The 27,447-nt window shown below is 58.7% G+C and overlaps 10 protein-coding genes across 10 annotated transcripts; 5 read left to right on the plus strand and 5 right to left on the minus strand.

Annotated features, from left to right (window-relative positions):
- Window positions 1-102: 102 nt before the first annotated feature.
- FA10DRAFT_245255 (Snf7-domain-containing protein) lies at window positions 103-1,235 on the minus strand. Its single transcript, XM_025519371.1, has 4 exons — window positions 1,032-1,235; window positions 769-924; window positions 487-708; window positions 103-403 (listed from the first exon to the last, which is right to left on the minus strand). The coding sequence occupies exons 1-4, from the start codon at window positions 1,206-1,208 to the stop codon at window positions 188-190; spliced, it is 771 nt and encodes a 256-aa protein (XP_025374648.1). The 5' UTR covers window positions 1,209-1,235; the 3' UTR covers window positions 103-187.
- A 175-nt stretch (window positions 1,236-1,410) lies between these two features.
- FA10DRAFT_269406 (vacuolar protease A) lies at window positions 1,411-3,106 on the minus strand. Its single transcript, XM_025522746.1, has 4 exons — window positions 2,979-3,106; window positions 2,661-2,887; window positions 2,271-2,596; window positions 1,411-2,198 (listed from the first exon to the last, which is right to left on the minus strand). Exons 1-4 carry the CDS (start codon window positions 3,044-3,046, stop codon window positions 1,566-1,568), a joined length of 1,254 nt encoding a protein of 417 aa, XP_025374649.1. The 5' UTR covers window positions 3,047-3,106; the 3' UTR covers window positions 1,411-1,565.
- A 435-nt stretch (window positions 3,107-3,541) lies between these two features.
- FA10DRAFT_304218 (hypothetical protein) lies at window positions 3,542-6,277 on the plus strand. Its single transcript, XM_025525328.1, has 2 exons — window positions 3,542-4,273; window positions 4,348-6,277. The coding sequence occupies exons 1-2, from the start codon at window positions 3,587-3,589 to the stop codon at window positions 6,115-6,117; spliced, it is 2,457 nt and encodes an 818-aa protein (XP_025374650.1). The 5' UTR covers window positions 3,542-3,586; the 3' UTR covers window positions 6,118-6,277.
- Window positions 6,278-6,403: 126 nt separating this feature from the next.
- On the plus strand, window positions 6,404-10,470 carry FA10DRAFT_269407 (hypothetical protein). The gene is made up of 2 exons (XM_025522747.1): window positions 6,404-7,339; window positions 7,407-10,470. Exons 1-2 carry the CDS (start codon window positions 6,485-6,487, stop codon window positions 10,401-10,403), a joined length of 3,852 nt encoding a protein of 1,283 aa, XP_025374651.1. The 5' UTR covers window positions 6,404-6,484; the 3' UTR covers window positions 10,404-10,470.
- Window positions 10,471-10,799: 329 nt separating this feature from the next.
- On the plus strand, window positions 10,800-13,691 carry FA10DRAFT_245263 (hypothetical protein). The gene is made up of 5 exons (XM_025519372.1): window positions 10,800-11,502; window positions 11,574-12,156; window positions 12,227-13,107; window positions 13,198-13,214; window positions 13,281-13,691. The coding sequence occupies exons 1-5, from the start codon at window positions 10,861-10,863 to the stop codon at window positions 13,510-13,512; spliced, it is 2,355 nt and encodes a 784-aa protein (XP_025374652.1). The 5' UTR covers window positions 10,800-10,860; the 3' UTR covers window positions 13,513-13,691.
- FA10DRAFT_269408 (hypothetical protein) lies at window positions 13,642-15,884 on the minus strand. The gene is made up of 3 exons (XM_025522748.1): window positions 15,527-15,884; window positions 14,748-15,449; window positions 13,642-14,681 (listed from the first exon to the last, which is right to left on the minus strand). The coding sequence occupies exons 1-3, from the start codon at window positions 15,705-15,707 to the stop codon at window positions 13,813-13,815; spliced, it is 1,752 nt and encodes a 583-aa protein (XP_025374653.1). The 5' UTR covers window positions 15,708-15,884; the 3' UTR covers window positions 13,642-13,812.
- Window positions 15,885-16,716: 832 nt separating this feature from the next.
- Window positions 16,717-18,524, plus strand: FA10DRAFT_269409 (S-adenosyl-L-methionine-dependent methyltransferase). The gene is made up of 4 exons (XM_025522749.1): window positions 16,717-16,856; window positions 16,926-17,209; window positions 17,268-17,350; window positions 17,412-18,524. Exons 1-4 carry the CDS (start codon window positions 16,741-16,743, stop codon window positions 18,336-18,338), a joined length of 1,410 nt encoding a protein of 469 aa, XP_025374654.1. The 5' UTR covers window positions 16,717-16,740; the 3' UTR covers window positions 18,339-18,524.
- A 14-nt stretch (window positions 18,525-18,538) lies between these two features.
- Window positions 18,539-19,147, minus strand: FA10DRAFT_288878 (hypothetical protein; the record flags this gene model as incomplete). The annotated part of the gene is made up of 1 exon (XM_025524241.1): window positions 18,539-19,147. The coding sequence occupies one exon, from the start codon at window positions 19,145-19,147 to the stop codon at window positions 18,539-18,541; it is 609 nt and encodes a 202-aa protein (XP_025374655.1).
- Window positions 19,148-19,379: 232 nt separating this feature from the next.
- Window positions 19,380-20,461, minus strand: FA10DRAFT_269410 (hypothetical protein). Its single transcript, XM_025522750.1, has 3 exons — window positions 19,929-20,461; window positions 19,744-19,866; window positions 19,380-19,664 (listed from the first exon to the last, which is right to left on the minus strand). The coding sequence occupies exons 1-3, from the start codon at window positions 20,159-20,161 to the stop codon at window positions 19,499-19,501; spliced, it is 522 nt and encodes a 173-aa protein (XP_025374656.1). The 5' UTR covers window positions 20,162-20,461; the 3' UTR covers window positions 19,380-19,498.
- Window positions 20,462-20,950: 489 nt separating this feature from the next.
- On the plus strand, window positions 20,951-26,099 carry FA10DRAFT_269412 (hypothetical protein). The gene is made up of 2 exons (XM_025522751.1): window positions 20,951-21,542; window positions 21,607-26,099. Exons 1-2 carry the CDS (start codon window positions 21,375-21,377, stop codon window positions 25,942-25,944), a joined length of 4,506 nt encoding a protein of 1,501 aa, XP_025374657.1. The 5' UTR covers window positions 20,951-21,374; the 3' UTR covers window positions 25,945-26,099.
- The last annotated feature ends 1,348 nt before the right edge of the window (window positions 26,100-27,447 follow it).

A 27,447-nucleotide genomic window follows, 5' to 3' on the forward strand; every position in this document is an offset into this window, starting at 1 on the left:
CGCGCGATTACCACGTGGGAACTCTCTCCAAGATGGTGATGGCGACGGCGTCAAAGAACGTTGACTCTCACAATGTCTAATGGGCCATTTGCATACAATGATAACGACTGTATAAGTATTGCGTCCAGAAAGAGGCTCAAGACATGCAGTGAAGTGGGAATTATTAAGGGCTCTTGCGCAACCCTGATCAGTCTCGTCGAAGGCTATCAAGCCGGGCTTGTAGTGCGTCCTCGTCACTCATGCCACCAGAGGCCCCTCCAGCTGCGCCTGATCCCGATCCGCCTGCTCCTGCTCCCCCAGATGAGGCCGCTGATGGGCCCGCGCCCAACCCTTCTCCGATGGCGACTCTCTCGGCGGGTGCTGCTGCTGGAGCACCGAGTTGGCCGACTGGCGCCTCGCCGAGCTGGAAAGATCCGGACTTGTGTCAATCCCATCCCCTCTCTTCCTCTTTCCTAGTGAGGTCGAAGTAGTCCCAAAGCAACTCACCTGCTGGCCCAGGCCAACGCCGATCTCATCCAAGACCTCCTTCAAGATCTGGTCGCCCTCTTCCTCCTCGCCAATACCCTCTGCGTCGTCATCCATGGCCTCGTCCACAGCGTCGCCCATCATCTCGTCCTTCATGTCCATCGTCGCGCTCTCCCTTTCAAACTCGCGCATGATCCTCTGTACGGCTGGCAGATTCATGCTCCGGTTCATTGTGCCCATCGCCTGGTCAGTGGACCAAGTCAGCAACGCATACTAAGTTGTTGTACAGGTAGATAGACATACCCTCGTGGCGCCCTTCATGGCCTCTGCCATCTGCTGGTTGCTCCGAAGTGTCTGTATGCGCAGCGAAACGGCCTGAAGCTGGGTCCTCATCTGGTAGAATTTCTGAATATGCCGTCTGGTCCTAACGAGGTCCCTCGCCTGGATCTTGCATGCCGCCTAGTAAGGACGTGCGAGGTTACCCCGTTCTCATCAGCTCTCTCTCACACAAAACCGAGAAAAGCCCATCCCATCCAATTGGTCTCCCCAGACTGATAGACACTGACCATTTGTCCCTCCTTTGCGCTCTTCTTGATGTCCATGACGAGCTTCTTTTCCTGCTGCTCCAGCTTCGTCCGCTCGCGGTCCAGCTCTCGTTGCGCCTTTTGCAGCGATCGCTGGTGCTGCCGGAGCCGCTCGGCGGGCGTCTTGGCCCGCCCAAAGAGGGACTCGATGATGTTCATGTCTGTCGCTCTTTGGGAATGTGGGAGTCTGTTTGGTGTGCGATATCTTGTCTGTAGACGAGAGAGCACAGACGCGAGAGTGCCTGGTCGTGGCTCAGCCATGACTTTCGCGCTCAGGCCAAGTGGAAACACGTGTCGGACAGGTTGGAGATGGACCTGTCATCGCTCAATCGCTCAGCGCCCAAGCGGTGCGATACAGGATTTGTTATTTCATTCGATTCCAGATTGGAGTGGGGCATGGCACCGCTAATGCAGTCGTTAAAGAGAGCTCGGGTGAAGGGACGATGAGAGATGGGGAGCGTGTGCGAGATTGGACAAAGGACTAGACTAAGGACAGCATAGAGCAATTGCAAAGTCCTACTTGGCCTTGGCAAAGCCAACAGCGTTCTTTCCGAGGTCGTACACCGTGTAGTATTTGCGCAGGAAGACGTCACCAACGATCCAGATGGGGCCGAGAGGAGGAGGGATGTCGAGGCCCGTAAAGGCAGAGATGCAGCTCGACTCGGACGTCTGGAGGATGTAGTCCTTTGCTGTCAGCGTGTAAGGCTTGCTGTCGAGTGTGAGCGTGAGGTCGGGCATCGAGGGGATCTTGTCGCACTCGACAGTGTAAGCTCCCTGCCAGCCCTTGGTGGCACCGATCTCCTTGTTGATGATCTCAGAGATGTCTGTGGGGAGGGCGATAAGCGACGTTCCAGTGTCGATGGCAGCTCCTGTGTCTTCGAGGGGCATCTCGTCCTCGCCAAGCTTGACGGCGTCGAGAGCAACCTCCCAGTATGCCTTTCTGCGCACGGGTGCGTAGGTGATCTTGCCCTCGTAGTGGGACTCGTCAATGCCACCGAAGACGGCTTCGCCACCGTCCTTGTCGCTGCTGCCAAGGTAGAAGGCAAACTTGGGCTCGTCGAGCAGCTTCTGGTCCAGCATCTGGTAGAAGGGAGGCACAATTCCGTTGACACTGATTGTGTCGTAGCCGAGACCGAGGATGCCGTCGAACTGGGTGGGGTGAGTGGGGTTCCGTGGAGGTCAGTGTCGGTCTCGGTGTCTGATCCATCATGGAATACTAACCTTGGCAAATGCAAAGGTCAAGCCAGGCTCCGACGTAGCCTCAGCAAAGTCTTGTCCCTTGATCTTGAGGTCACCAATGGTGAGGTCGTCCTTGGAGACGAAGCCCTCCATGGCGCCAGATCCGTACTGGATCTTGAACTCCGAACCGTTCTTCTTGAAAGTCGACGACGAGGAGCTGTCGTACTTTGTGTGGAGGAAGCAGGCGATCGAGCTGCAGCTCTGCGAGGGAACCCAGAGGTTCGACGACCCCGTGTCAAGGATGACCTTGAAGCTCTGAGGAGGCGTTCCGAGGGTGATGTCGGCAAAGTACTGGGCGTTGAGGAAGTCTGAAAAGTCTGCATTTAGTCACCAGTTCTCCCATTCTTCTCCGCCTGGACGCATCAAGCTCACCAGTCAGAGGGACCCCGTGGCCGTTCTTAGCCTCTGTCTTCCACTCGCTCTGGGCGTCTTCAACGGGGAGGATGCCGAAGTCCGCCTCCTCGTTGCCGTTCTTGAAGGGAATCGTGAAGGGGTTCTGGTGCTTGTTGGCGCCGTACTTTTGCTTCATCATCTGCGTCTGAGCCATGATCGACTCGACCGTGTGGCCCTTGTTGTTGTCGAGCTTCTGAAGCTTGGCCCTAATTATCAATCTCATGTCAGCCTACCCACACCGATCGCCACCGGACACGGAATCTAATCTGCCAGGAGCTGTTGGCGGCCTCGACTCACTTGTGGACGCCAGCATCGACGCCAGCAGCGGCGGCGAGAGCGGCGACGAAAGCGATTGTGAGTCTCATGGTGGGGTGTGAGGGGCGGATGGGGGAGGAGAAAGGGTGAAAAGGAAGCGAGCGTCCTGATTAAGTGGGAAGAGGAGGTTATCAGGGGCATCAGCCCAAGGCCGCGCAAGTGGAGTTTGACTTTTCTTGCTCAGCGCGCCTCCAAATTCAAAAATTCGAATTTGAATAGAATCGGAGACTTAAAGTCGATTTCATGGCGACATCGAGCAGCTACCCAATTTGGGCCCCGTTTCTGGAAGCTGGCCAAAGAGCGAGGTGCGCTCTTTCTCTCCCTCTTCCTCATCGTCGTCGTGAGCACGACAGGGTGAAGGTCACCGCGCCCGAAGAGAAAGAGAACTCGCAGGGATTGGGACGAGTGAAGGGTTGATAGATTGAAATACAAGCAGTTGATGGCCACGTGAGAGGGCGGCTGTCCGAAAGCGGGCGAGCTCTCGCTAGCCTGCGCTGAACAAGCTATGAAAATCTGACATTCCGAAATTTCCAAGAACACCGAACAACGAAGGTCGCGACGACGACGAGGGGCCTCACAGAGCGCGCGAGATGACATCGTCTTCCGCGCACCTCGACTTGCCCTCTGCGGCGGCGGCGGCGGCGGCGGCGTCCACAACAGCAGCGACAGCGATGAGCCGGACGGCAAGCTTCGAGCGGCCTCTGCGAAATGCGCTGGGCATCTTTGTTGCCCACTTTCACGTCCGACGCGGCAACGAGATCGTCTGGTCGCGCGCGGCTCCTTCCGTCGACAGCAGCGCCGATGAGTCTGCTTCGTCTTCCTCACCGGAGACGAAGAGATCGTTTGATCTCAGCGGGGTGGAGTGGAAGGTGCTGCCCAGTGGATCCCACCTGGTCGAAAGGGACGTGATCTACTTTGAGCCACCGGGGAGCAGCAACGCCGGCCAGGGCAGCAGCAGGATAGGCGTGGCTTGCTTCAGGAACCGAAGGCTGTCCGAGGGGGAAGGCCACACAGGCGCGCCCGACGAAGACGACCAGAGGGGTGCAAGGATGATCGCTGTTGGCACGATCGTCGAGTGCGGCGAGTCGACGCCGTATGCACACCTCGCAGCCACGCTCGCCCATCTGCCTCGTCTCGAGAAGCTGGCCGACTCGGTGGCGGCCGACCCTCTGTGCCGCGGAATCCTTGAAGAGTGGCTTGACATGCACAAGCTGTCCCAAGTGTCGACGGCGACGGGTGCGAGCAAGAAGCGAGACCTGACGACGAGCCTGCCGCTGGTGAGCGAGCCCGTGCCCTTTGATTCTCTTCTTTTCTCCTGCCTCTGCACTGACACCTGTTCCTATCTCTACAGTACTCACACGATCCCATGCTCCAGTTGCCAGCGATTTCAACGTCGTTGGGGCCGCTGCTGCCTACAATTCTCAAGCAACTCCTCCTGCCGTCGTATCGCCTCCTTATCTTTTGCCCTGCTGGCTCTCCCTCGTTTCGCGCAGGCGCTATCGCATACGCCCTAGGCGAGCTAGTTCACGGCGCAGATCAGGCAGACAGACCTCTGGTCAACACACAGGTGGACGCAGACCAAGAAGAAAAGAACCTAGTCGTGAGAGGTCTTATTGGTCTGCACGACATTGCGACGCTGGAAGACGAGGCAAAGTCGCAGGCGTCGAGACCGTCATGGATTGCATGGAGCGCAGACAAGATTCTCCTCGACAAGCCCCACCTCTTTGATGCACTCTTGGACCTCACCCCGATTGCGCAGGCGGCCGCCCTGATCAAGTCGACGGCCTATGGGGACCATGCGCCCACTACGCTTCCCCGTCTCATGCGTGTCCACCGGCCCGACGGCAGCGAGGCCAAGCCACGGCCGATGCTCAAGCGGCATACATGGACTACGCGCGAGTTCTCCGTCTTTCGGGGCCTAGACGAGCAGGCGAGCCTGATGACGACGACGCGCTTTCGCCGTCTGCGAAGAAAGGGAAGCCGTGTCAGCCTGCAGCAGAAGCCACCAGCGCCCGAGGCAGCCGCAAAGCCCTTTTCATCATCATCACCGTCGTCGTCGTCGATTGGACCGCTTAGCCGGTCGAGGTCGAGGACGAACATCCTGTCGACGATGGCGGCCTTTCTCCGATTCTGGCTTTCTGGATGGTGGATCCTGCCTGCGCAATGGCGCCTCAACCTGCGAGAGAGCTATGGCTATGTGCCGCTCAGCATTCGCGGCGACGGCGGGGTGCGAGCCAGCATCATGCTTCTCCCTGACAGTGATGAGGAGGAAGAAGAAGAAGAGGATGAGGATGAGGAAGAGGAGGTAGAGGGGGGAGGAGTAGGAGCGGAAGGAGGAGGAGAAGGAGGAGGAGAGAGGGGAGAAGGAGGAGAAGAAAGAGAAGCGGGAGCGGCTGTGGGACGAAGACAAGCGCAAGGACCAGGCTCTTCTTCGCCTCGCCTTAGGAAGAAGTCGTCAAGAAGCTTACGAATGGAGGCCGACGAGGACGAGGACGGATCGGGGATTGACCTCATCGACGAGGACCCGGACCCGATCATGGCTGCTGTGGGTGCGATGAGCCAGGCTCAGCGTCGAAGGCGTTCGCAGCCACCCTCGGCAGCAGGCGCGGTGGGTGACGTGGTTGCGCACCAGGTCGACGGATCGAGGCGAGCCTCATCGCCCCTCTCCTCGAGGTTCTCGATTCGCACAGGCAGCGGTGCCTGGGGCGAAGAGACCGAGTGGGACGAGGAAGAGGAGGAGAAGCACCTGGTGAGGCAGTCTGCCCGGCTCTCCAAGGCCCTGCACAACGTCTGGAGCGAGTGGACCGCCGACCTGGTCCTTGGCGTGCAGGACCTCGTCGAGGACAAGGCCGACGTGGGCGACGAGCTTCGCGGTGGCATGCTCCAGGAGAGCCTCGGCCGCAACGAGACAGACGTGGGCGGCGACGACCAGCAGGCCTCGCTGCTCGTGGCCCACGACGATGCGACGCCCATCCACCTCTCTGCCAGCGACGTGTCGGTGCTCGGCCTGAGCGGCGCAAACGACGTGGACGTCGCCCTCATCGAGGCGCTCGCCTTTACCGTGACCGATCGGCCCGTGCTGGTCAAGCGCGGCTGGCCACTGGTCTCTTGGCTGTGGTGATCTACCCCTACATTCTCCAGTGTCTTCTCCCTCACACATTGTGTCATGCTCCATATCCGATCCGATATTCATAGGACCCTTTTAATCTATACACAGCCCCAAGCCGTCTCCACGGAGAGAGAGTGCGAGGGATAAGCTAACTTCTGCAGTTGAACACTACTTATGACTACTGCACCACTATTACTACTACTACCACTACTACCTACGGTGGAGTGGATTTGAAATAGACTGGAAGTAGTGTGGCTTGCTTGATACGCGTCGAGAATGTTGGAATGCACCCAGTCGCTGTCGATCTCCCCCAACAAGCAAGTGCGACCATCAGCGAAGCGGGAGTCAGACCTTGCGCAACAGAGCCACAAGCACGCCCATGGTCAACCCAGCGGGCGCGGCTCCCAGCCGCAGGAGGGGCGCGCTGCTCCTCTTTGCCGTCGTCGTCGTTGTCCAGCTGGCGTGTTGGCGGGGCACTCAGCGTCTGCGAGCAGCGGCGTCGTCGTCGGGCCTCGAGTCGTCCTCGTCCTCGTTCCCTCTCGACTCATTGTCTGCTCCCTGGGAGAGGAGGGCGCTGGATCTGGTCGAAGATGGCGTGCCAATAGAGGATGAGAGCCACAAGCACAAGCACAGTCGTACCTCGAAACATTCCTCTTCCTCTTCCTCCTCATCGTCATCGTCGTCATCGTCATCATCATCATCATCATCATCATCTTCGAGCAGCAGCAGCAGCAAGAAGGCGACAACAACATCGACGCTGTCCTCGTCACCATCGCCGACACTGATCCGTTGCCAGCCATTACCCTTTTCCAAGCCGCCCAACGAGGTGTGCGAGCATGTACGGCAGCACTGCCCTTCGTCTGGCCACCTCGACTATCTCGAGTTCTACTACTGCATTGGGCTTGACGCCCCGGCCAATGCCGCGCTGCGCGAGGTCAGCAGCCCCAGAGCGACACCTGCTCCTTTGTCTTCAATCTCGGCAAGCTCAAAGAAGGTCCTGGAGAAAGACGAGGGACAGGGCCGAGTGTATGCCGAGAAGGAAAAGACACCGACGCCGCCGTCACCGTCGCCGGAGCCGCTGCCAGGCCGACTGGTGCTGCTGCGGGCCGCGGCGCTGACGACCATCATCCTCTGGATGCTCTTCCTATTTTCCTGGGTCGGCGTCGTCGCCAGCGACTTTTTCTGTCCCAACTTGGGCACCATTGCTGCACGCCTGGGCATGAGCGAGAGCACCGTGAGTACTGTCCACCCTTGCTGAAAAGAAGCTTGCTCGAGGACTGACGGCGAGCAACTATCTTTAGGCGGGCGTCACCTTTCTCGCCTTTGGAAACGGGAGCCCGGATGTGTTCAGCACCTTTGGCGCCATGAGGACGGGGAGCGGATCGCTGGCCATTGGCGAGCTCATCGGCGCAGCATCGTTCATCGTCAGCGTCATCTCGGGCAGCATGATGCTCATTGCGCCCTTCCGCGTCAAGCCCTACCCGTTTCTCCGCGACGTCGGCTTCTTCACCGTGGCCGTGGGCCTAACGCTGAGCTTCCTCATCGACGGCAAGCTCCGCTTTGCCGAATGCCTTGGCCTCGTCGGCCTCTACTGTGCCTACGCCACGACGGTCATTGTGGGCAGCTGGTGGCAGCAGAGAAGGCGAAGGCAGCGCCTCCTCCTCGCTGCAGCACGGTCAGAGTACGACAGCTCCTCGTCTTACGGCCACGAGCGACACTCGTCGGAAGACGACGATGGATTCAGCGGTGGTGGTGGCGGCAGTAGTGGCGGCGCCCGTGGCAGCCAGCGAGCAATGGCCGATGTAGAGGCACGCAGCCCGTTCCTGAGCCTGCCGTCAGCGACGTCACCCGCGAGGAGACCAGTGAGCCCCTCGGAGTACGACCCAGACGTGGACCCGCTGGACCTGTGGGCAGCCGAGGCGCAGCAGCAGCAGCAGCACCGCAACGGCAGCCACAGCGACGTCAGCTCGAGACGGACGAGCCCCATGGCATCTCCCCACATACGTGGTCACGTCGACCTGCCCACGTCGTCGAGCACGAGCTCGGCTGCGGCCGCGGCCAACAACCGGTTCCTCACCGCTGGTCGATTCCGTCCCGGCGCCATTGCTAGGCATTCGCTGCTGGGCGCCGTGGAGTTTCGCGACGTGGTCAGGAGCCTGCAGCAGGAGGCCCTTGCCGACCGGAGCATGGAGGTATTTCAGAGCCGGGACCCAGAGAGGTTCCTCCACCATCGCCATCACCACAGTGGCTCTCAGCTGGCCCTCCACCCTTCGCCTCCGGCCAATGTTGTGGGTGGAGCGCGACGGGGCCACGGTCGCATCAAGAGCCTCGTCGATGCGCGGCCGTCGAGCGCAGTCGAGGCCGGCGCCGGCAGCGGCTCCAATCTCATGCGCGACCGGTCAATCAGCATGGGGCCCCACGCAGCAGAGGGCAAGCCAGAGCTGAGGCGAGCCGCTTCGACGACGATGGGCGGTGGAACGGGTGTGATGGCGGCGGCCACGAGGATGCGGGTCCAGGAGAATGCGCAGCCGAGTGCCTTTGACGCACGCGCCGTCGCAGCCGCTGTGGGTGACCCTTGGCGCGAGCACGAGCAGGGCGATGGTTGCGCAGAGGACGCAGACGTGCTGCCTCCGCCTGCCATGCCTCTCGAGGAGGAGGAAGAAGCAGCGAATCGCAAGCCTGTTCTGCCACGTCTGGTCGTTGGCGAGGATGTGCGAAGGCAGGCAAAGGCACGGCCCAGAGGCGCCCGCAAGTCAACATCCAAGTCTCTGCTTTCGGTGTCCAAGAGAGCAGGGAGCAGCAAGGGCGTCGATGTCGATATCAGCAGCAGCAACAACAACAGCGTCCCGCCGACGACGGACTTCAGGCACCTGCTCAAGGTCCTCTTTCCCTCGCTGCGCCACTTCAAGGAAAAGAGCTGGCTGGGCATTGCCGTCGGTGTCGTGACGGCGCCGGCGATTCTCATTCTCAACCTCACCCTTCCCGTCGTCGATGACGATGCCGAGCGCGCAGCCATTGAAGGTCACAGCCTTGGTGGGTCGCCCGACGGAAGAATCAGGCTCGAGGGCCAGGAACACGATTTGTATGCCAGGCAGCCCTATCTCGGCGTGGCCACAGAGGACGACGAGGAGGACGCAAGCATCATTGATCTGGATGGCCGAAGTGCTCAGCAGCAGCAGCAGCGATCGAGCATGGGCTCGGCGGGCACGGGCAATCCTTGGAAGAATGCAGCAAACGAGGCCGACGATGATGAGCAAGTCGACCATCTACGCGTCGCCGATGCGTTGCAGAGCCTTCCAAGGGAGTCACCCAACCTGCTCGACGGCCTGAGCCCTTCGTCGCAGCGGCAGCAGAAGCGGCATGGCGCGAGCCCAAGCGCCGAGGAAGCATCCTCGGTTGTCATTCGTGATGATGATGATGACGACGACAATGGAGATGAGGCCACGCCCTCCGAGGCTGCCAGCATCGAGTCGTGGGCCAGTGACGACTCGCACCTCGACAACTCCCAGTCGTCTCACCTCTTTGTCGTCCTGGCACAATGCGCACTCGCGCCGCCGTTCTGCGTCTGGTCCATCACCACGAGCGCACGGTCGTCTGGCGTCGCATGGAAGGTCGCCGTTGCCTTTGTCGTTGGGCTCTGCTGCGCCCTCGTCGCCTTTGTCGCTGTCCGACGCGCTCGTGCTGCGGGGACCGTGCTGAGCCCGCAAGCCGTGGCCACCGTGGGGTGGACCCGTGTGGCCATGGGCTTCCTCGTCAGCATCCTCTACATCATGACCATCGTCGACGAGGTCGTGAGCATCCTCCAGACCCTGGGTGTGATCCTGGGGCTGTCCGATGCCATCCTTGGCTTGACCGTCTTTGCCATGGGCAACAGCCTGGGCGACCTCGTGGCAAACGTCACCATCGCCAGGATGGGCCACCCCATCATGGCCATCTCTGCCTGCTTTGCCGGGCCCTTGCTCAATCTCCTGCTCGGCATTGGCCTCTCTGGCTCGTACCTCCTCAGCGGCCGCTCCGCCCAAGGTGGTTCGGGCTCGTCGTCGTCGTCGTGGTTGACCTTGCCATTCGCCCATCCGACGCCTGGCGTGGATGGTGGCATCTACCACATCGACTTTAGCCCCACGCTCTTTGTCAGCGGCATCGGCCTCCTCGTCATCCTGACGGGCACCCTCATTGCTGTGCCGTTGAATGACTTTTATCTCAACAGGACGCTGGGCGCCACGCTCATTGCGACCTATGTGGTCATTATGCTCGTCAATGTCGGCGTCGAGCTGTGGAGCCTAAGGCACCAAGTGTAATTTCTGATCTCTTCTTCAGTGCAGCTGCACTGCATTAATGTATCATTCCCCCGTTCCACTGTCAAGGGAAGTAGTAGAAGAAAGAGGAGGGGTGTGAGAGCGTGAGCGACTGGGACCTGCTCTCGGGGACGGACCGAGGTCCGAAGGCTTTGTCTTTGTGTGTGGACGCGTTCGGGCCTAGCGCCGCGGTGTGCGCGTCAAGAGTGTGTGCAGCGCAGGGGCCAGCTCTAAATTTCCCGTTATCAATGGCGGAGGTCTCATTGGTTTGCAAGGCCCGCCTCCGTCGTCTTGTCCACAGCGACGACGAGAGACCGCCATGCAAGCTAGTGCGATTCGACTGGCACGGGCTGCTGCTCCGGCCCTGGCGGGCGCAGCGCGTGCACGGCTGGCGGTGCCCGTGAACAGGGGCACCGGCGGCGCCGTCTGCCGCCGCGGCTGCCCCACCCCCACGCAGACCATGTCGACGTCTGCACCCGTGCAGCAGCAGCAGCAGCAGCCACCCGCCACATCTCCGGAAGAAGAGGACCACGAGAACTTGCAGTCATTTTCGGACCCGCACTTTGGACTGGGCCAGGAGCAGCGGCGAGGCGCGCCACGCCGCAAGTCGAAGCGCGAGCTGGCCCAAGAGGAGATTCAGCAGCAGCAAGAGGCCGAGGAGCGGGCGCGGGCTGCAAAAGAACGCGACGACGACGACGAGGAGCAAGACGACGACAAGGGGCTGCACGAGCACGAGCACGCCGTCATCTCGACGTTTGACCTCTTCAGCATCGGCATCGGGCCATCGTCGTCGCACACCGTCGGGCCCCTGCGCGCGGGCGCCATCTTTGCAAACGACCTCATCGATGCCGGCCTGCTGGACCGCGTCGCCCGCATCAAGATCTCCCTCTACGGCAGCCTGGCCGCCACGGGTGAAGGCCACATGACGCCCAGCGCGCTGCTCCTCGGCCTCGAGGGCGCCGACTGCGAGACAATCGAGACGGACACGGTGCCCGTGCGCTTCGAGGCTATCAAGCGCGACAAGGCCCTCGTCATTGGTAGGGACATGGAGCGCGCCCATGGCGGGAAGAGAGTCAGCTTCGACTACGACAAGGATCTCTTGGTGGGTTTTGCCCCTTCCTTAGCACAAGTTGGACCAGAGTTAGCTGAGAGAGAGTGTGTCCACGATGGCAGTGGGAGTGGGGCGTGTCGCTGCCGCTGCACAGCAACGGACTCAGGCTAACGGTCTTTTCAGACGACGGCACCATGCTGGCGACGAACGATCTCTTTTCCGTCGGAGGTGGTTTCGTCGTCAATGGTGCGCTCTCGACTGCCAGCTCGTCGTCAGCGTCATCGTCGTCGTCGCCGAACAAGCATTCGATGACGACGGAGCTGCCACACACGGAGGACACGCTGCTTGCGACGACGGGGACTGGAGCGGCAGAGGAGTCACCAGAGAACCACCCGGCAGATTTGGGCGAGAATCTCTTCTACAAGGAGATCAGGCGCACAGATGCGGCGCCCGATCGACGAGCAGGCGCAGACACGAGGGCGACGCAGGCCGGCCTACCCACGGAAGGTGTGCCGAGGATCGCGGGGCAGGATGTCGAGCTGTTCTCAGGGTCGGCATCAGCTCGGCCAGGTGGGAAAGACGAGGGCGGAGCGCAATCGGAGGGTGAGAGCGAGACAAAGAGGAAAGCGTCTGCGCAACCTCCGTACCCCTTTCGCAACGCCGCGAGTCTCCTGTCGCTGTGTAGAGAGCACAACCTGACCATTGGTGAGTAACTTTCTCCTGTTGTTCCTGTTTTCCCCACCCTGACACCGCTCAAACATCGACCGGACAACAGCGCAACTGGTGTACGAGAACGAGGCACACTGGTACTCGGCCGATGAGATTCGGTCAAAGCTGCTGCGGATCTGGAAGACGATGGACAACTGCATCAGAGAAGGCGTCCAGTCTACCGAAAAGGTCTTGCCCGGCTCGCTCGGCCTGCAGAGGCGGGCGCCCGGCCTGTACAGGAGGCTCACTAGGGGATTGTACCCGTCGAGCCACCAGCAATTCCCGCCTCCTCAGGAAGACCGGGGAAGGGAGAGGGTGGAAGGTGGTAGAGCGCAGCCGCCGCCCATGGGCATCGAATCTACTTCGCCAGCTTCCTCTTCGCCGTCCTCGACAGACCTTGCACTGAGCTCCAAGACGTCGAAGCAAGAGGGCACGACGACGATTGCAAAGGCGGCTACAGGAGGCCCGCCACGCGTCCACGGCCGCTTCGACCACTACCTCTTTCCCACACCCCCACGCCGCACGACGTTCCCGGCCATTGACTATCTCTCCGTCTATGCAATTGCAGTCAACGAGGTCAATGCCGCAGGCGGTCGCGTCGTCACGGCGCCGACCAACGGTGCCGCGGGCATCCTTCCCTCGGTGGCCAAATACGTGCTCGAGTTCATCTCCGACGGCGACCCCTCCTTCTCACCCTCGTCACTGGAGGACGGGGCAGAGATGAACGAGCGCGACGTCTTTACCTTCTTGCTCACTGCCAGCGCCATCGGGATGCTGTACAAGCGCGGCGCAACCATCAGCGCCGCTGAGGGTGGCTGCATGGCAGAGGTCGGTGTCGCGTGCAGCATGGCCGCCGGTGCGTTTGCTGCGTGCATGGGCGCCAGCCCAGAGACGATCCTGGCCGCAGCAGAGGTCGGCATCGAGCACAATCTTGGCCTCACTTGCGATGTGAGTCCTCTGCCTGCCGTCCTAGATCGTGCTACAAGGATGCTGATGCAGGAAAAAAAAAACTTGACTTGTTGTGACTACCGAACACAGCCCATTGGAGGTCTGGTGTGAGTATACTCCACGAGCTTACATCGAGCAGCAGACTGAACAGACAGAGAGACGTCCCTCCACAGGCAAGCGCCCTGTGTCGAACGCAATGCCCTCGGGGCCGTCAAGGCAGTCGTCGCGGCCAACCTGGCCCTGGCCAGCCCAAAGGGCTCCCAGCGCGTGAGCCTCGACGAAGCCATCCATGCGATGCGACTCACTGCAAAGGGCATGCGCAACGAGTTCAAGGAAACGAGCTTGAGCGGGCTGGCAAAGAGCGTCTCGACGGTGCAGATCCCCGTCAGCGTGCCAGATTGCTAGGCGTGTTGACGGCGTCAGAGCTTCGGTGTCCTCTCTCTTTCGTCAAGAATCCAATGACAGACCAAGACACTAGCTGGGCCCAGGTCTGGTCGGTCTGTTCCGTGGCTCATCTCAGCTAGAGTGATTAAGGACAAAGCAGGCAGGCGGGTCAAGCGACGAATGAGATGTGCGAGTGGTATTTAAAAAGAAGAAGTGAATGCAGACTGAAAGGAAGCCAAGAGAGGATGATGAGAGGAGGAGGATCCACGAAAGAGAGATGAAGGAGGCTTGAGCAGCGCATCGTCCATCGCCAGACAACGTCTACTGCTGTCTTGGCTCGCCCTGAGGGGCGGCAGCCGAAGGGGTCTGCCCTGACCACTCGCCGTAATTTGGCGGCAGCTCCTCTACGTCGCCGTGGCCGTGTGCGCCCGGCTGGGGCACCGGTCCGGCGTCGGCGTGCATCATGTATCTTCGATGGGCATCGTCGTGCGCCAGATCCTCCGCCAGCTGGCCCTTCTGGGGCAAGGGACCGGCCTCGGCCGACGTCGAGGCTGCTCCAGCCTCGTTGCGCGTCCGCAGTCTGTATGCGCCCTGGTTCGACACGCTGCCTGGGCCACTCGGGTGTGTGCTGGCGCTGTTGGCCGGCATGATCTCCATGCCTGCATCTGATGGGTCAGAGCCGATGCCATTGCTGCCAAGGTAGCTTGTCGAGCCGGGACCCATGCTTGGCACGCCGGCATGCGGGTGGAAGGAGGCTGGCCCGGGCGGGTACGTTGACCCAGGGCTGACTGCGCCTGGCTGCCGCCCTTCGCTAGCACTCGCGGCAATGCTCCCCGGCCGCGAGAGAGAGTAGGGTGCAAAGCCCGTTGCTGGCATGTCGTAGTAGCTCGATGGGCCGCCCTCGTGGGGCTCGGGAGAGTGCTGAGCGGCCTGTTCGTAGGTGAAGGGCGAGACGTTGTACGACTGCGAGACGCCCTGGTTCTGTCGCCTGCGACGCGAAGCCGGGAGGATACCAAGAGTACCTGCCTCATCGTCGTCGCCGTCCAGGTCGACGAACTGCGGCTCCTCCTTGCGCGCTGCATCGCGCTTTCTCTTTTGTCGCCGCCGATAGAGGAGGAAGAAGGCGACGAGGAGAAGAATCGCACCCACGCCCACAACGGCACCAATGATGCCACCCACGAGCCCTCCGACTGTTGCCGAGAGTGAAGAAGTCAGTCAACTGCCATGTGTGTGCGAGACACAGAGGTGACACTCACCGTTGGTACCGCTCCCACCAGAAGATGAGCTGTCGCCCGAGCTTGGGATCGAGCCACTACTCGCACCGTCTTCGTTGCTAATGGCGCCCGCCATATTGCTGAATGAGGCCGTGGTGATTCCAGACGGCATAGCACGGCTGTTGAGCATGTCGGGAAGCTGGTAGCTGCTTCGCAGGCACGACGAGTCGCTCCCGTCGCTGACTGTGTAGATGGGGCTTCCACCTCCCGATCCACCTCCCTGCGCATCGCTCAGGAATTGGTAGTACTGCGTGCCAGACTTGAAGGGGACCGTCGAGTTGTAGACAAAGTACGACTCGTTCTGCGTCGACGACTGCGGGATCGACACTGTGACAGGGGTCGAACCGAGGGGGACGAGGGTGATGGAGAAGGGACTCGTGCCACGAAAAGGCGGTGATACGGGGTAGTACTTGACCGTGCCACACTGCGGCCGATCACCGATGGTGCCCGTCTGCGAGTCGGCGGCATAAGTCCACTGCGTCGTACCCGAGAAAGCACCACAAGAGCTCGAAGAATTCCCACCGACGTTGATGGGCAGCACGTTTGTGCTGTTGCCGTTGCCCTGGTTGTCGGCCACGGCGACGACGAAGCTGCTGAATGTACTACCCGGCTGTGGGACGAGGTACTGGAAGGTGATCTTGTCTGAATTGGGCTGATAGTCCTTATTGATTGTGTATGATTGGACTGCCGGGATGAGTGAGTGAGTGAGTGAGTGGGTGAATGGGTGAGTGAGCGGGATTGATGGGCAGGGTCTGACTTACTTGCACCGCCCACAGCCATGATGTAGACTGTGTATGGGTAGCCGGCCGACGACGGAGTCCACGTCACGTTGAGCGGCGTGCATTGCCGTGGGTACGAGACGTCAAATGGCAAGCTCGCCAAGGCTGGGAACGCTGCGAGCCAAAGGGCTGTCAAGGCTGACAGAATCAGCCGCTGGACCATTGCGTCGGCGCCTTATGATCGAAAGACCAAGAAGCAGGAACGAGGGACTCGCGAGGAGGGCTTCGAGATGACAAACGTCGTCGTGCTCGTGGTTTTTGGCTTAGACCCGATCGCGGCGGTGACGGGCAGGTGGTCGAAGATTGCGGGCGGTGACGGCACACCCTACCTACCGTGTGGTCGAAATCTATTCTGAGGTGATTTCCTGCGCTTTTCGTTTTTTTTTCCTCTGTCCAAGAGAAAGTAAAGAGATGCGCGCCACTATTATTGATACACGCTACTCTACTCTGGACTGAAATTGCCTGAAGAGGCAGGTTTCTATTGCAGCACGTAGAGCAGTAGTGCGATTTCCTCAGGGACCCAGTCCAAAGCTGGAAGATTGTTGATTCCGCTACAAACAACAGACAATATCAGCAAAAGAATTATCGGCCTACTTTCATTCGGGACAGTAGAATGATAAGCAATCAGCGGAGCCTTCCCCAGGGTCATCCGCATGACGTCTCCGTTACGTCTTGGCGTCAAGGCGTTCTACCCAATCAGGGCAATCGACCAATATGCGTCACCAATGCTGCTTGCGATCTGATCATGTCATGGTGCCAGAATGCAATATACATCTGCGGCCATAGAACCGTGAAAGCACCGCATCCCGTCCGATCTGCGAAGTTAAGCACGGTATCGCCTAGTCAGTACTGCGGTGGGGGACCACGCGGGAATCCTGGGTGCTGCAGTTCCTTCTTCTCTTTTTTTTTTTTTTTTTTTTTTTTGGGTCTCTATCAGACATATTCACCCGTTCTTTCTGCTCTTGTCGTGACCGCTTGGCGCATCCTTGCCTCATCTCAGGAGTCTCTTTCATGACCATGTCCAGGCCGATTTCGCTGCATTTTAGTGCAATGCTTTTTGCCCGATCTAGCCTCAACGAAAGAAAGAGAGCAATGGGAAATGTGCCGACACCTCGGCCGAGCTTCAATAGCGCGTCATGTGTTTGCTCCACTGCTTAAAACTGAGTCTTCGCGGCAACCATCTGAAGGACGGACTAATGGCGAAAGACGATGTGCGGGATGCCAAGAGGCAGCTTGGGGAAGAAGGGGAAGAAGGAGAGGGACCGTATGAGCGCAAGGATGTCTCGTACTTCCAGTACTATTCTCTGCTGAGGTGAGTCCGTCGCTCGCTTTCAACTTACCTCTAGACGGAGAGGTGGTACTGACAAGCGAGACTTTGCAGCCATCAAGCTCAGATGCTTCAGGATGCGGTAAGAACCTCTGCATACCAGCGAGCGATCATGTCCAACGCCCCAGAATGGTTCAGAGAAAAGGTCGTCATCGATGTGGGCGCTGGCAACGGCATCCTCTCCATCTTCTCGGTCCAGGCCGGTGCGAAGAAGGTCTACGCCGTCGAAGCAAGCAACATGGTCCAGCGTCTGCAGCACCTAGTCGATGCCGCAAACAAAGAGGTCAGCTGCGATGCTCCGAATGAGTGGCTCAGTGGGAAAATCAAGCCGGTTCATGGTGCGTGAATGGATCAAGTTGCGCAGTGTTATCTTCTAGGCTCTGATTGCAGCAACAGCCAAGATGGAAGACGTGACCTCAAAGGACCATCTTGATGGGAATCAGCACTGCGACACCCTCATATCAGAGTGTCTGGGTGTGGTGAGTCTCTGCATGCTAGAAGCCTATTCTTCGAGGCGCTCAAGTGCTTCCTTCTGCGCAGCTGCTCGTTCACGAACGCATGTGCGAGTCTTTTCTCGATGCAAGAGATCGGTTTCTTAAGCCGGGGGGTGCCATCTTTCCCTCTGCAGGGACAATCTGCCTAGCTCCCATGGAGGACAAATTGGTGTGGGACGAGGTGGCGACCAAGGCACGCTTCTGGGACAATCGCAACTTCTATGGCATCGACATGACGCCCTTCTCCGAGGCCGCATGGGACGAAGCCTTTTCCTCGCCCGTTGTCGGCTGCTTCGGACCCTTGATCCTCCTGTCGCCGTCCAACGACTACGACATCGATTTTGCTACGATCTCGAGGGAAAACCTGATGCGATTCGAGATGCCACTTGATTTCGAGATCAACCAGACAGCTGTCGTTCATGGTCTTGCTGGCTGGTTCGACCTGCACTTTGTGCCGCCGGCTTCGTCGTCGTCGGCTTCCAGAAAGCTAAGCAGCAGCGACGCAAATGGTGACGAGACCATGGCTACAGAGCTGGACGGCGACGATATCGCAGGCCTCAAGAAGCCTGGGCCCTCGGCAGAAGAAGCCTACGGAGGCTTGTCGGGTCATGCGAGCGCATTCGAACCCTCGACATCGACCAACGTGGACCAACTGACGGCTGCGAGCGCCCTCGAGACGCTCACGTCGGCTGCAGCCGGATCGCAATCGACGACGTACATGTCGACGAGTCCCTACTCGACGCCTACGCACTGGCAGCAGGTGCGTTTCCTCTTTCGGGAACCGCTGGCCGTCAACAAGGGTCAGAGGATACAGGGCAAGATTCTGTGCGAGGTCAATGAGTTCCGCTCCTACACTCTTAATGGCGTGGTGAGCATCAATGGCACCGATGACGCGCTTCTCACGCGCAAATGCCACTGGCGGCTGGATCGCCAGGTGTACTCGTGGACCTCGGCTAGTCCCGCATCGCAATGACGCCTCTTCGTCTTGTCTGCCTACCTTATTTGACGACGTAAGGGCTACTTCGTCTTCCGTTTACCTTCGCTGCAACAATTGTATAATCGCAAGATTGGCTCCCTCCTCCTTGCATTGAGTAGTTGTGTACTTGTGTGAGGTTATGGTGCAATGCAAGCAGGGACATGGGCGGGGGAAAGAGACACAGAAGACCCAAGATATCAATTCTGAAGAACCGTCTTGACCGCCTCTTCGTAGTTGACGGTGTCGCCGGCGTGAGAGGCCAGCTTGGAGAACTGGACCTTGCCGCCGTGGTCGACTGCAAAGCCGCCGCTGTTTTGCCATCGGTAGCTTCCCTCTCCCGTCTCGGTGTTTTTGATGCCCTGCGCTGCGAGCTCCTTGAGGCTCTTGATCATATCGCTGTTGAGCATGCCCGAGTAGCCCATTTGTCCGATGCCCCAGCTGGCATACAGCTCGAATTTGGGGTCGGCCACGAGCCTCACGTCCTTTGCCTCGTCGGGGAAGTTGGCCTTGCCCACGCGCTCAAACCAGTCCTTGACAACTTCGTCGGAGCTGTGCGAGACAATGACGATCCGAACGTTTGGGTGCGCCTTGAGCGCGCGGCCCAGCGACTCGACTTCGGCCTGGGCAAAGGGGCAGCCGCAGTGTCGGACAAAGGCGACGAGGTGCGGTGCCGAGGTCCAGTTCTCGTCGAGGAGCGCAGGCGCCATGTCGCCCGGCTGGGGAAGCTTCTTCACCTCTGGGTAGCCCCCCGAGCGCGGGAGAAGCGTCTGCACATCGATGGGCAGCTTCGATATGAGCGAGGCCATGTTTGCTCTGGATTTCTCTTCTCTCTTTCGAGGAAAGGAGCAAAGAGAATTGTGGTTGCTGTTTGATAGAGAAGACGGAAATTCTGGACAGCGGCGGCTCCCAGAGAGGGAGGGAAATTTGTGGGATCGTTGCGTCAGGTGGAGGTTGCAGCTTCTCCGCGCACAGGTCGCAAAAGTGGGTCTCTCAGGGCGATGATGCCAACGCCTCACAAGGAGCCCAGGAGAGAGAAATCGTGTGTCAAGGGTATTCTTTCCACTACATTGCAGAGCATGCTTCTCGTTCCCCTTTCGTCATACAGTCCTCTGGCTGTGTTGCATCCGGCTACACTACATTGGAGCAGAGGCTGAAGACTACAGCTTGTGGCCTTCCTTTTTGGCCAAGAGGACATCTCGGAGGAGCTTCAATGATTCCTCGGCAAATGCCTGCATGTTCAGCGCCCGATCCCGGCTGCCCGTCATGATGGTCTTTGTTACTGGTGGACCGTCCTCTCGCGCGATTGAGATGCATGTCAGACCGCTGAACGCCCACACATGTAGGATGCAATTTCAGCGCGTCTGTGCTGGCTGCTATCGAGGTCAGACGAGACTGCACTCACGGCGGGAGGCTGCGGACCAGGCTATGCGGACCTGCAACACCTGCTTCACCAATCGTGTAGGTGGAATTGAGTTTCTCTCGCACGTTGACAGCCAGCGTCGATGCTACATCCTCCGTCGGTCCTCTGCAGATTCATATCAGCAGCCGCATCTTCACAGTGTGTCGGCGGCAAGCCGCACGTCCTACCTGTAATTCCTCGTGTCTTCCTCGGTCCAGCCGGCAAACTCCGACCTTGCCTCGAGGGTGTAGAGGACCGCTCCGCCTCGATACCATTTTGAAGCCCCATTGAGCGAGAGGAGCGCCGCCGAGATCAAGCCGCCCGAAGTCGACTCTGCAATCGACAGAGTCGATGCCGTGTCGACGAGGAGCGAAGAGACGCTCTCGAGAAGCGGTTCCATCTCTGCCGTGGGATAGCCCATCGTGACGATCAGCGCCGATGTGTTGGTCGATGATGTCTGTGCGAGCCTAAATCCGAGACTTGGACATAAGTCGGTCACAATTACCGATTACGTGACCATCTGAGAACGCGTGGCGATTGTAGGCCGATGGACATGCTCTTCATTCACATGGCCCGTCGTTCTCATGACTCCGATTCTTTCTCTCTCGAAAGAACACTCTACGGGAAGCCAACAAGCTCGGAGTCTATCTTCGGACCCAAGCGAGTGGTCCGAGCCATGCAAAAGGGCACGTCCTCTGGAAATCTGTGTCAGACCGAGCAGATTTCGACCAGTAGTGTGTGACAATCAAAGAGCTTCAAGCGACTGGCAACGGTGATTCTGCCTCGAGAAACACTCGGTCAAACAGCAACGTTGTCTCAGACAAGATACCACACATACACAAAATCAGACTACTAGGGTAAAAGAGAAGAAGTTAAGGGTCAACTTAGGTACGAGCGAAGTTTTATCCTGATGTCTCTTTTCAAACCGACGAGCACAAACAAATTGATATGAAAAGAGATAAAAAGTTTCCCCCACCGGTCGGCAGAGGCGCTAGTAGGAGCAATTATAGTACTAGTAGGAGCGGTAGATTAGTAACAGTGGTGTAACGTAGTAGTACACTGGCTACAATAATAATGGCAGCAGCAGCAGCGAGACAGTCCACTGATGCATCGTTTTTCTGCCTATGATTGGACGCACGAGGCATCACAGCACGGCAGGCACCCTCTTTTTTGACATTCTGTAGGCAAGAGCGCACTCGTCTTGCTTCCCCGACCACCTGCTCACGCCCTTTCACTTCCCCTTCACCAACATTAACTTCCCTTCTCGTGGAAGCCGTTCTGCAAGAGGGAGAGAGAGACGGGGTGAGCGAGATCTTATCCTAACCTCGCGCCGCCATCTCATAGCTAGCCTAGCCCAGCTAGCGCCAGCCTCGAAGCACTTTACCGGCTTTGGCCAGAGGTGCATTTGCCCAGAAAGGCTAGTGTCGGATATTGCACACCTGCCGGAACGCCTGCTGCCGCTGCGCGCGCAAGAGAGGAGGGGCTGCCAATTCGAAAAGGCACGGTCCTTCCATCAGTGCAGCCGCGTGTCCTCGCCTCGTCTCCAACGAGGAGCGCTGCGGTAGCATTGCTCAGTCTCCGTCGACGAAGAAGAAGAACTAGAAGAAGAAGAAGAAGAAGAAGGAGAAGAGGAGATGAGCCTCAACGGGAAAGCCAGAGGGTGGAGAGATGTTGGCATGACGGGGATGGAGACGGCGGGGACCAACCTCGCGAGCGCCTGGCGAGCCGCGCGGAGAAAGTCATCGGAGTCGCTGAGGAGCATCAAGACGAGCACCAGTCGGCGGAGCATCGGTAGTAAAAAGGTGCGTGACAATGACCATAGTCAAGGAGAGGGAGGTTTGCGTCTGACACATATAATGCAACCAGGGTGACGGCTCGCGGCCAAGCAGCCGCACAGGCACAATCGAGACACCGCCTCCCATGCCGCCCTTTGTGACGATCAACAAGTCTCTCCCAAATTCTCCCATCGACGAGGATGCGCAGCTTGGAGATGTGATGCTCATCGCTGCCCACACGCATAGCAATGGATCTACAACGCCGAGACAGCTCCCGGATCTGGCCGAGGCACGGGAAGGAAGCCCCGCCGCCGATTCAAAGAATTCTTCCAACGTCGCCCGCGTAAGGCCAAGAACGACATCGCAGAGTGGAACCGCTGGTACGGGCTCTGGTTCTCGTGACTCTACGCCCACCGGACGCAGAACGGAAAGCGGCCGCGCACTGTCGCCTGCTCTCTCGCAGGACGAGGCTCGCGATACTATCGCACCCATGAATGCCTCTTCGTCGGCTGGCTCGATTGGCTTTGGGCCCTCCAAGCGAGCAGCAGTCGGGCTGAGCAAGAAGCTAGGAAAATCTAATTTCTCAAATCGCCTTCACACACCAAGCCCAGGCCCGAGAAGCAGTAGCAGCGCTGCGGGCGACGAGGGCGGCGGCGGCGGCGGAAGCGGCAGCAGCGCTAGTCACTTTGGACTGGGGGGAGCGACGATGGCAGGACAGGCCCGGGAGAGCAGTCGCGGCAATGGCACCGCGTCAATGGAGCCAGACCAATTTCCAGCGTCTACCACCAGAGTCGGCGGAAGCACCGGTGGAGGCGGAGATGGTAACACGATTGCACAACTGTATGCCGTCTTCGGCCTACCCAAGGACCCTTCGGTGTGGACGCTGGCTGAGGAGGACTGTGTCGCCGGTGTCCACCACGTCGAAGGAGCCGTTGGTCGCTTCTGGCGGCCAGAGGTGCTTGGCTGCTCCATCTGCCCTTCTCCCAGCGAGGTCCTTGCGCGGTCTACCGATGACAACGGCGTTTCGTCTGCCGAAAGCCAGACGATGAACAAGTCTGGCGATAGCAAGTGGGACGGCCGTGCCGCCGATGGCAAGAAGTCGCAAAACCCAAAGTTCATCGAGATGAGCGATGGCCGTGGCGGCATCGAAAAGGCAGAAACGGCTCGGGTCCTGTCCAAGGCCCTGAAGCTCTCCTTTACGCGCGAAATCGAAATCATCTCTGGCCAGGGCAATTATCCGCCTGTGGCAACATCGCATACCTTTTCATTTAGCGTTCCCACCATCACCGCCTCGGGTGAGTTGCTCGATAAAGCGACGGGCGCCGTGGGCGTGTCTGTGGGCAAGGCCAGTGCGGCCAGCGGGGTCGGTGAAGGATTTGGCCTTGAGCAGTCCAGGCTGGGCGATGCAGATGACACCCCGGCTACCTTCTATGGCGTCGTCCTAACCGTCTGGAGTGCGGCCGACGAGCGGCGATCGAAAACAATCAAGAAGGAGCTTTCTCGAGCGGCAAAGCAGCGTGTCAGTGCCGGCTCCGCTGGCAAGTCCGCCAATAAGCGATCAGCTGCCGGCGGTTGGATCGATAGCGAGGGTGGAGCAGGGGGCGATGAGAACGAGGCAGAGGCCGATCCTTCGGCGTCGTCGTATAGCTTCTTGCCCGCCAACAACACTTTCTTCATGCCCTATGCCATTTGCATCGTCTCCCGCTACCCACTTTACGACCTCTTGGGCGACTGGAACAAGATGGCTTGGCACAAGTACAGCCGCAACATCGAGATGCATAACCAACTCATGTCTACCATCCTCCGCCATCCCGCCCCCAGACTCGGCGAGAAATTCCGTGTGGCCTCGCCCGACAAGGATGTCACTTTTCAATGCACCTTCCCCGGTGCACTGGAGTGGGGCACCGGCCTGATCGGCACCGACACGACTATGTGGCCCTTGTTCAAGTCGCTCTCCCTTGACAACGTCTTGACATTGTGCGAGATCGCCCTTGCCCCCCAGGGACGTATCCTGTTCCTCTCGAGGCACCCGGCCATGCTCGGCGTCGCAGTCGAGACGATCAAGTACCTGGTCGAGATGCGAGGGTGGCGGGGCGTGGCCAACCAAAATTGCCATGCCCGTGATGTGCGCATCTACCTCGAAGATCCTGGTTCGTGGATCATCGCAATCAACACCGAGCTGCGAAGCATCATCAAACCCGCAAAGGAAGTCTGCGTCGTGGATCTCGACATCAATTTTGTCAATTGTCCGCGCCCACCGGTCGGTGCACCCAGTACAAAGGCCGTCCGAGAGCGAAGAAGGCGCAAGCTGTTCACCGCCTTGGCTATTTCCAACGTGGACTACAGCCCACCGAGGGAATTTGTTGAGGCTTACCCTGGAGGCCGCCTGAGGCCATTGAGTCAGATCACCACCCGTGATCGTGACTCAGCGTACGAGCAGCTGGCCCGGCCAGTGTGGTGGGACCAGGTCGGTGTCATCTCGGCTTTCGACAAGGTTCTTCACGAGGGGTCTAAACCTTCGATGCTGAAGAAGTTCCTCAAGACGCGAGCAGCTACCCTCGCTCGTGGATCGTCGGGCACCGACGGCGCCGCAGGAGCTGCGACACCCGCCGAGATGAGTGCAATTTTGGCGCTGCGCAGGCGCGCGAGCACCTTTGTCGATGCGCGCGACGGGTTGGAAAACAAGATCGGCCGTCTCAACAAGCGCTTGGCCTTCCTGATGAGCGAGAGCGAGATGTGGCGCGCGCAATTCGCAAAGATTCAGCAGCTCGTCGATCGGCTCACGCGCGAGGCAAATGACCTGAGGAGTAAGCTCGACAAGGAGCGAAGAGAGTCAAGAAGGCTTAGCTCGACACTTGCCCAGAGGGACATCCAGCACGTCGAAATGCAAATTCAGCTAAAGGAAACTGAAACGGCGAGGGAAGAGGCCATGAACGAATTGCTCAAGATGCAGCAGGCCATGGATTCGCTCGAGCAAGAGCGAGAGTCTATGATGGATGAAATCCGCGCTGTCCTCACTGGCACGGGCGGAGTTGAAGACGTCAATGCGACAATGTCTCGGCTAGACTTGGCTCAATTCTTCCCCGCCACTAATCACCAGTTCAACCCACTTTCTCGTTCTAGCAGCCCGTCTGGATCGCAGGCCAGTCACACGCCCTCGCAGGCGGCCGAACACATCTTGCGATCCCGCGCCTTGGCCGAGGCTAGGATTTCCGAGGGACGTCCTTCGCGCTCTAGGGCCACCAGCCGTGCAGCCGCCGAGTCATCCCAAGGCCATGGTCAGCGATATGAAGGCCAAGGAGGTGCCAATGGGACCAGCGAGACGGCCAGCAGCGTCCAGCATCACTTCCCAGACGACCAGATGAATTACGAGATCCAGCACCGGACGAGCGTTGTGACGAACCAAATTTCACGCATCCAGCAGCAGCTTGAGAGCACTTTGACTCAGCTTGAGGGAAGGCGCTCGGGTACATACGACCGCGATCTCAAGGAAGCACGAGACGAGCGGCGCAGGCGCAGAATTTCAAATGCCTCGGCCAGCAGCCTCCGTCACGAGTACGGCGCTTCGAGCGTCGGTCATGGCGGCGCAGATTCGAGTCTGGATCACAACAGCACTGCCGGTGCGGGCTACGACGATGATCGTAGGAGCGAGATGGACTACACGCCTGTCGAGAGTGTCAAAGACTCCCGCCCTTCATCTCGACCTCAGCAGCGCAGGCAGCTGAGCAGCGGAAGCGCTACTTTGAATGTGAATGGCAATGGCAATGGCAACAACAACAACCAGAACAACAACACTAGTGGCAACGGCAACGGCTACGGACTCCGAAAATCCACCTCGCAGTCCAACCTTGCGTCCGTCTCTGCATCTTCCTCTGCTAGCTTTCTCAAACGTCAGGGATCCAGCGGCAGCTTGAGCAGCGCTGCTGCTGCCGCAGCCCCACCGCTCACCGCAAAGAGCACAGCCCGACCTAGAAATGTATCGAACCCGTGGAAGGAGCCCGTGAAGTCCCTCGCCACGGCGTCTTCTTCATCTCAGCAGGCATTGGTGTCGCCCTCATCTGTCACTAGCACAAGGTCCAATGACGTGAGTAACGAGACCAGCACCGACGCCTCTCAGGCTGGTGTCGAGCCCGTGACACCCGCCACGCCCTTGACACCGACAACATCTGGCGAGAAGGTCAATGGAACCCCAAAGTCCACCCCCGCCGGCGGGCTTTCTTCAAATGAGGAGGCTGAGGTGGACACGCACCCTGCGAGCAAACCCGCCGAATTTGCTGCTCCGGCCGTCGTCGAGAAGGAGATCGGCGACGAGAAGAAAGACGAGGGTAAACTTGACTCGCCGACGAGCGAAGTTCTCCTCGGCGAGCGCAAGACCAAGGCGGCCAAGAGTGAAGTCACCATGGGCAACGGAAGCAAGGTTGTCAACTGAAAATGTGTCTTTCTTTGGCTCTGATTTTGTATTAGTCTGTGCGCTCTTTTTCTCATCTTTGTGCCGTTCATTTGGCCGATCAACACCATTAACTTGCATTCATGTCAATTCTCTGACCTTTTCTGTTTCTTACCAATCTCAACATGTCTTCTTCCTATGCACCCTCGTGAGAAAAGACGTGGCCCTTGCGATATCCGTGACGGTAATATAATAGAAGGTGAAGTTGTGTGTTGAGTCAGAAGTCGTCAACGGCGCGTTGTGAAATGAAGTGAATAGCCGCCACGGTGCAGTGAGCAGTGTTGTCCTTTGAACGGCCCAAGCCGGATCGACAGGGCGGCGACTTGTTCGACGACCTAGCCTTCCGGATGAAGTTCACGCCACGTCAAGCCAGAACCCGGGTTCTCTCCGACTCTCCCGTCACACCGGGTGTAAAGGATGCCGGAGCAGCGGTATTAAAATTAGGTGGTGTCATAAAGTGTCAATGACAATAGTAATGTCGGTCAAGTCGACGATCGAGAAAAAAAGTAAGCAAATAGCCTGGAGAGAACGAAGAAAATGTGGGGGACTGAGAACGCGCTAACGTTATTTGCTTGCTCCCTGGCCTCATGTTCAACAGTGTAAGAATGGGACGTCGTTCAACCTCTCCGGTGCGAGCAGAGTCTTCTTGGCTTAGCTGCTGGCGCGATCCAATGAGTCGCTCTTTGTGCTGTCCGAAGGTTTTGACGATTCCACTCACGAGAGAAAACGTTGATGGTTCAGGACGGCCGAGCGGTATACCGTGCCCCAAAAACCCGGGATGGAGTCTCGTCGTGAGGGCGAAAATCGCAAAGCTTTCTTAATCTTACCAATTTAATTAATGCATCTCAATTCTGATTCTCCATGCATAGAGTAATATGCAGCTTACCGGTGATTGTCTGACTTTCGATGTGGGCCAGGCTGCAGAAGCAGCTGTTCAAGGGGCAAAGACGCATCTGTACGCTTCTGTGCGGCAACATCATTCAGATTATTTTTAATGTAGTAGTGGTCATATTGACAACAACAATCATTTATTCTTTACGCATTTGTCTGCTCCTCTATTTCGTCCCACGCCCGCAGATGTACAGGCTCAGACGATGCCAGCCAGGAGCTGGATGCCCCACACCAGAAAGGATGGGCATCGGAGTCCTGATTTAAAAAAATGGTTTCGAGCTAACTGAATGTGGTACAAAGCAAGTAGGCGTTTGTTGAAGTCTCAGGACAGGCGGCAAGTAGGTAGGGTAGGCATCGCGGGTCGGACCTCTAAAGTCCTGGCCGATTCTGCGGGGTTTTTGGATGGCTCTGATCGCTCTTTGGTAGTTGACTGCAAATTTCAGTACGGTAGTAGTACTCTGAGTCAATCGAGTAGCGAGGTAAAACATAGGTCAATGTATGTAGTGGCCCAGAGCTGCTTTACCCCGGATTAGAAGCACCCAGCTCCTTCAATACTTCTTGGCCAGACGGGCCCGAATTCGGTCTGGCTTCTTT

The sequence above is a fragment of the Acaromyces ingoldii genome (genome assembly GCF_003144295.1).
Source record: "Acaromyces ingoldii strain MCA 4198 unplaced genomic scaffold FA10scaffold_7, whole genome shotgun sequence".
Lineage (NCBI taxonomy): Eukaryota > Fungi > Basidiomycota > Exobasidiomycetes > Exobasidiales > Cryptobasidiaceae > Acaromyces > Acaromyces ingoldii.

Bases quoted from the DNA above. Each gene is read 5' to 3' on its own strand.
- FA10DRAFT_245255 (XM_025519371.1), bottom strand. From the start codon at position 1,208: ATGAACATCATCGAGTCCCTCTTTGGGCGGGCCAAGACGCCCGCCGAG. The intron at 925-1,031 runs GTCAGTGTCTAT...CGTCCTTACTAG, and splicing joins GCGCAAAGGAGGGACAAATG to GCGGCATGCAAGATCCAGGC. The intron at 709-768 runs GTATGTCTATCT...TCCACTGACCAG, and splicing joins CCATGAAGGGCGCCACGAGG to GCGATGGGCACAATGAACCG.
- FA10DRAFT_269406 (XM_025522746.1), bottom strand. From the start codon at position 3,046: ATGAGACTCACAATCGCTTTCGTCGCCGCTCTCGCCGCCGCTGCTGGC. The intron at 2,888-2,978 runs GTGAGTCGAGGC...ATTGATAATTAG, and splicing joins GTCGATGCTGGCGTCCACAA to GGCCAAGCTTCAGAAGCTCG. The intron at 2,199-2,270 runs GTTAGTATTCCA...CACCCCACCCAG, and splicing joins TGACCTTTGCATTTGCCAAG to TTCGACGGCATCCTCGGTCT.
- FA10DRAFT_304218 (XM_025525328.1), top strand. From the start codon at position 3,587: ATGACATCGTCTTCCGCGCACCTCGACTTGCCCTCTGCGGCGGCGGCG. The intron at 4,274-4,347 runs GTGAGCGAGCCC...CTATCTCTACAG, and splicing joins TGACGACGAGCCTGCCGCTG to TACTCACACGATCCCATGCT.
- FA10DRAFT_269407 (XM_025522747.1), top strand. From the start codon at position 6,485: ATGGTCAACCCAGCGGGCGCGGCTCCCAGCCGCAGGAGGGGCGCGCTG. The intron at 7,340-7,406 runs GTGAGTACTGTC...AACTATCTTTAG, and splicing joins TGGGCATGAGCGAGAGCACC to GCGGGCGTCACCTTTCTCGC.
- FA10DRAFT_245263 (XM_025519372.1), top strand. From the start codon at position 10,861: ATGTCGACGTCTGCACCCGTGCAGCAGCAGCAGCAGCAGCCACCCGCC. The intron at 11,503-11,573 runs GTGGGTTTTGCC...CCACGATGGCAG, and splicing joins ACTACGACAAGGATCTCTTG to TGGGAGTGGGGCGTGTCGCT. The intron at 12,157-12,226 runs GTGAGTAACTTT...ACCGGACAACAG, and splicing joins AGAGCACAACCTGACCATTG to CGCAACTGGTGTACGAGAAC.
- FA10DRAFT_269408 (XM_025522748.1), bottom strand. From the start codon at position 15,707: ATGGTCCAGCGGCTGATTCTGTCAGCCTTGACAGCCCTTTGGCTCGCA. The intron at 15,450-15,526 runs GTAAGTCAGACC...TCATCCCGGCAG, and splicing joins CATGGCTGTGGGCGGTGCAA to TCCAATCATACACAATCAAT. The intron at 14,682-14,747 runs GTGAGTGTCACC...TCTCGGCAACAG, and splicing joins TGGTGGGAGCGGTACCAACG to TCGGAGGGCTCGTGGGTGGC.
- FA10DRAFT_269409 (XM_025522749.1), top strand. From the start codon at position 16,741: ATGGCGAAAGACGATGTGCGGGATGCCAAGAGGCAGCTTGGGGAAGAA. The intron at 17,210-17,267 runs GTGCGTGAATGG...TTGCAGCAACAG, and splicing joins GAAAATCAAGCCGGTTCATG to CCAAGATGGAAGACGTGACC. The intron at 17,351-17,411 runs GTGAGTCTCTGC...CCTTCTGCGCAG, and splicing joins TATCAGAGTGTCTGGGTGTG to CTGCTCGTTCACGAACGCAT.
- FA10DRAFT_269410 (XM_025522750.1), bottom strand. From the start codon at position 20,161: ATGGGCTATCCCACGGCAGAGATGGAACCGCTTCTCGAGAGCGTCTCT. The intron at 19,867-19,928 runs GTAGGACGTGCG...ATGAATCTGCAG, and splicing joins GAAGACACGAGGAATTACAG to AGGACCGACGGAGGATGTAG. The intron at 19,665-19,743 runs GTGAGTGCAGTC...GTGGGCGTTCAG, and splicing joins CTGGTCCGCAGCCTCCCGCC to CGGTCTGACATGCATCTCAA.
- FA10DRAFT_269412 (XM_025522751.1), top strand. From the start codon at position 21,375: ATGAGCCTCAACGGGAAAGCCAGAGGGTGGAGAGATGTTGGCATGACG. The intron at 21,543-21,606 runs GTGCGTGACAAT...TAATGCAACCAG, and splicing joins GGAGCATCGGTAGTAAAAAG to GGTGACGGCTCGCGGCCAAG.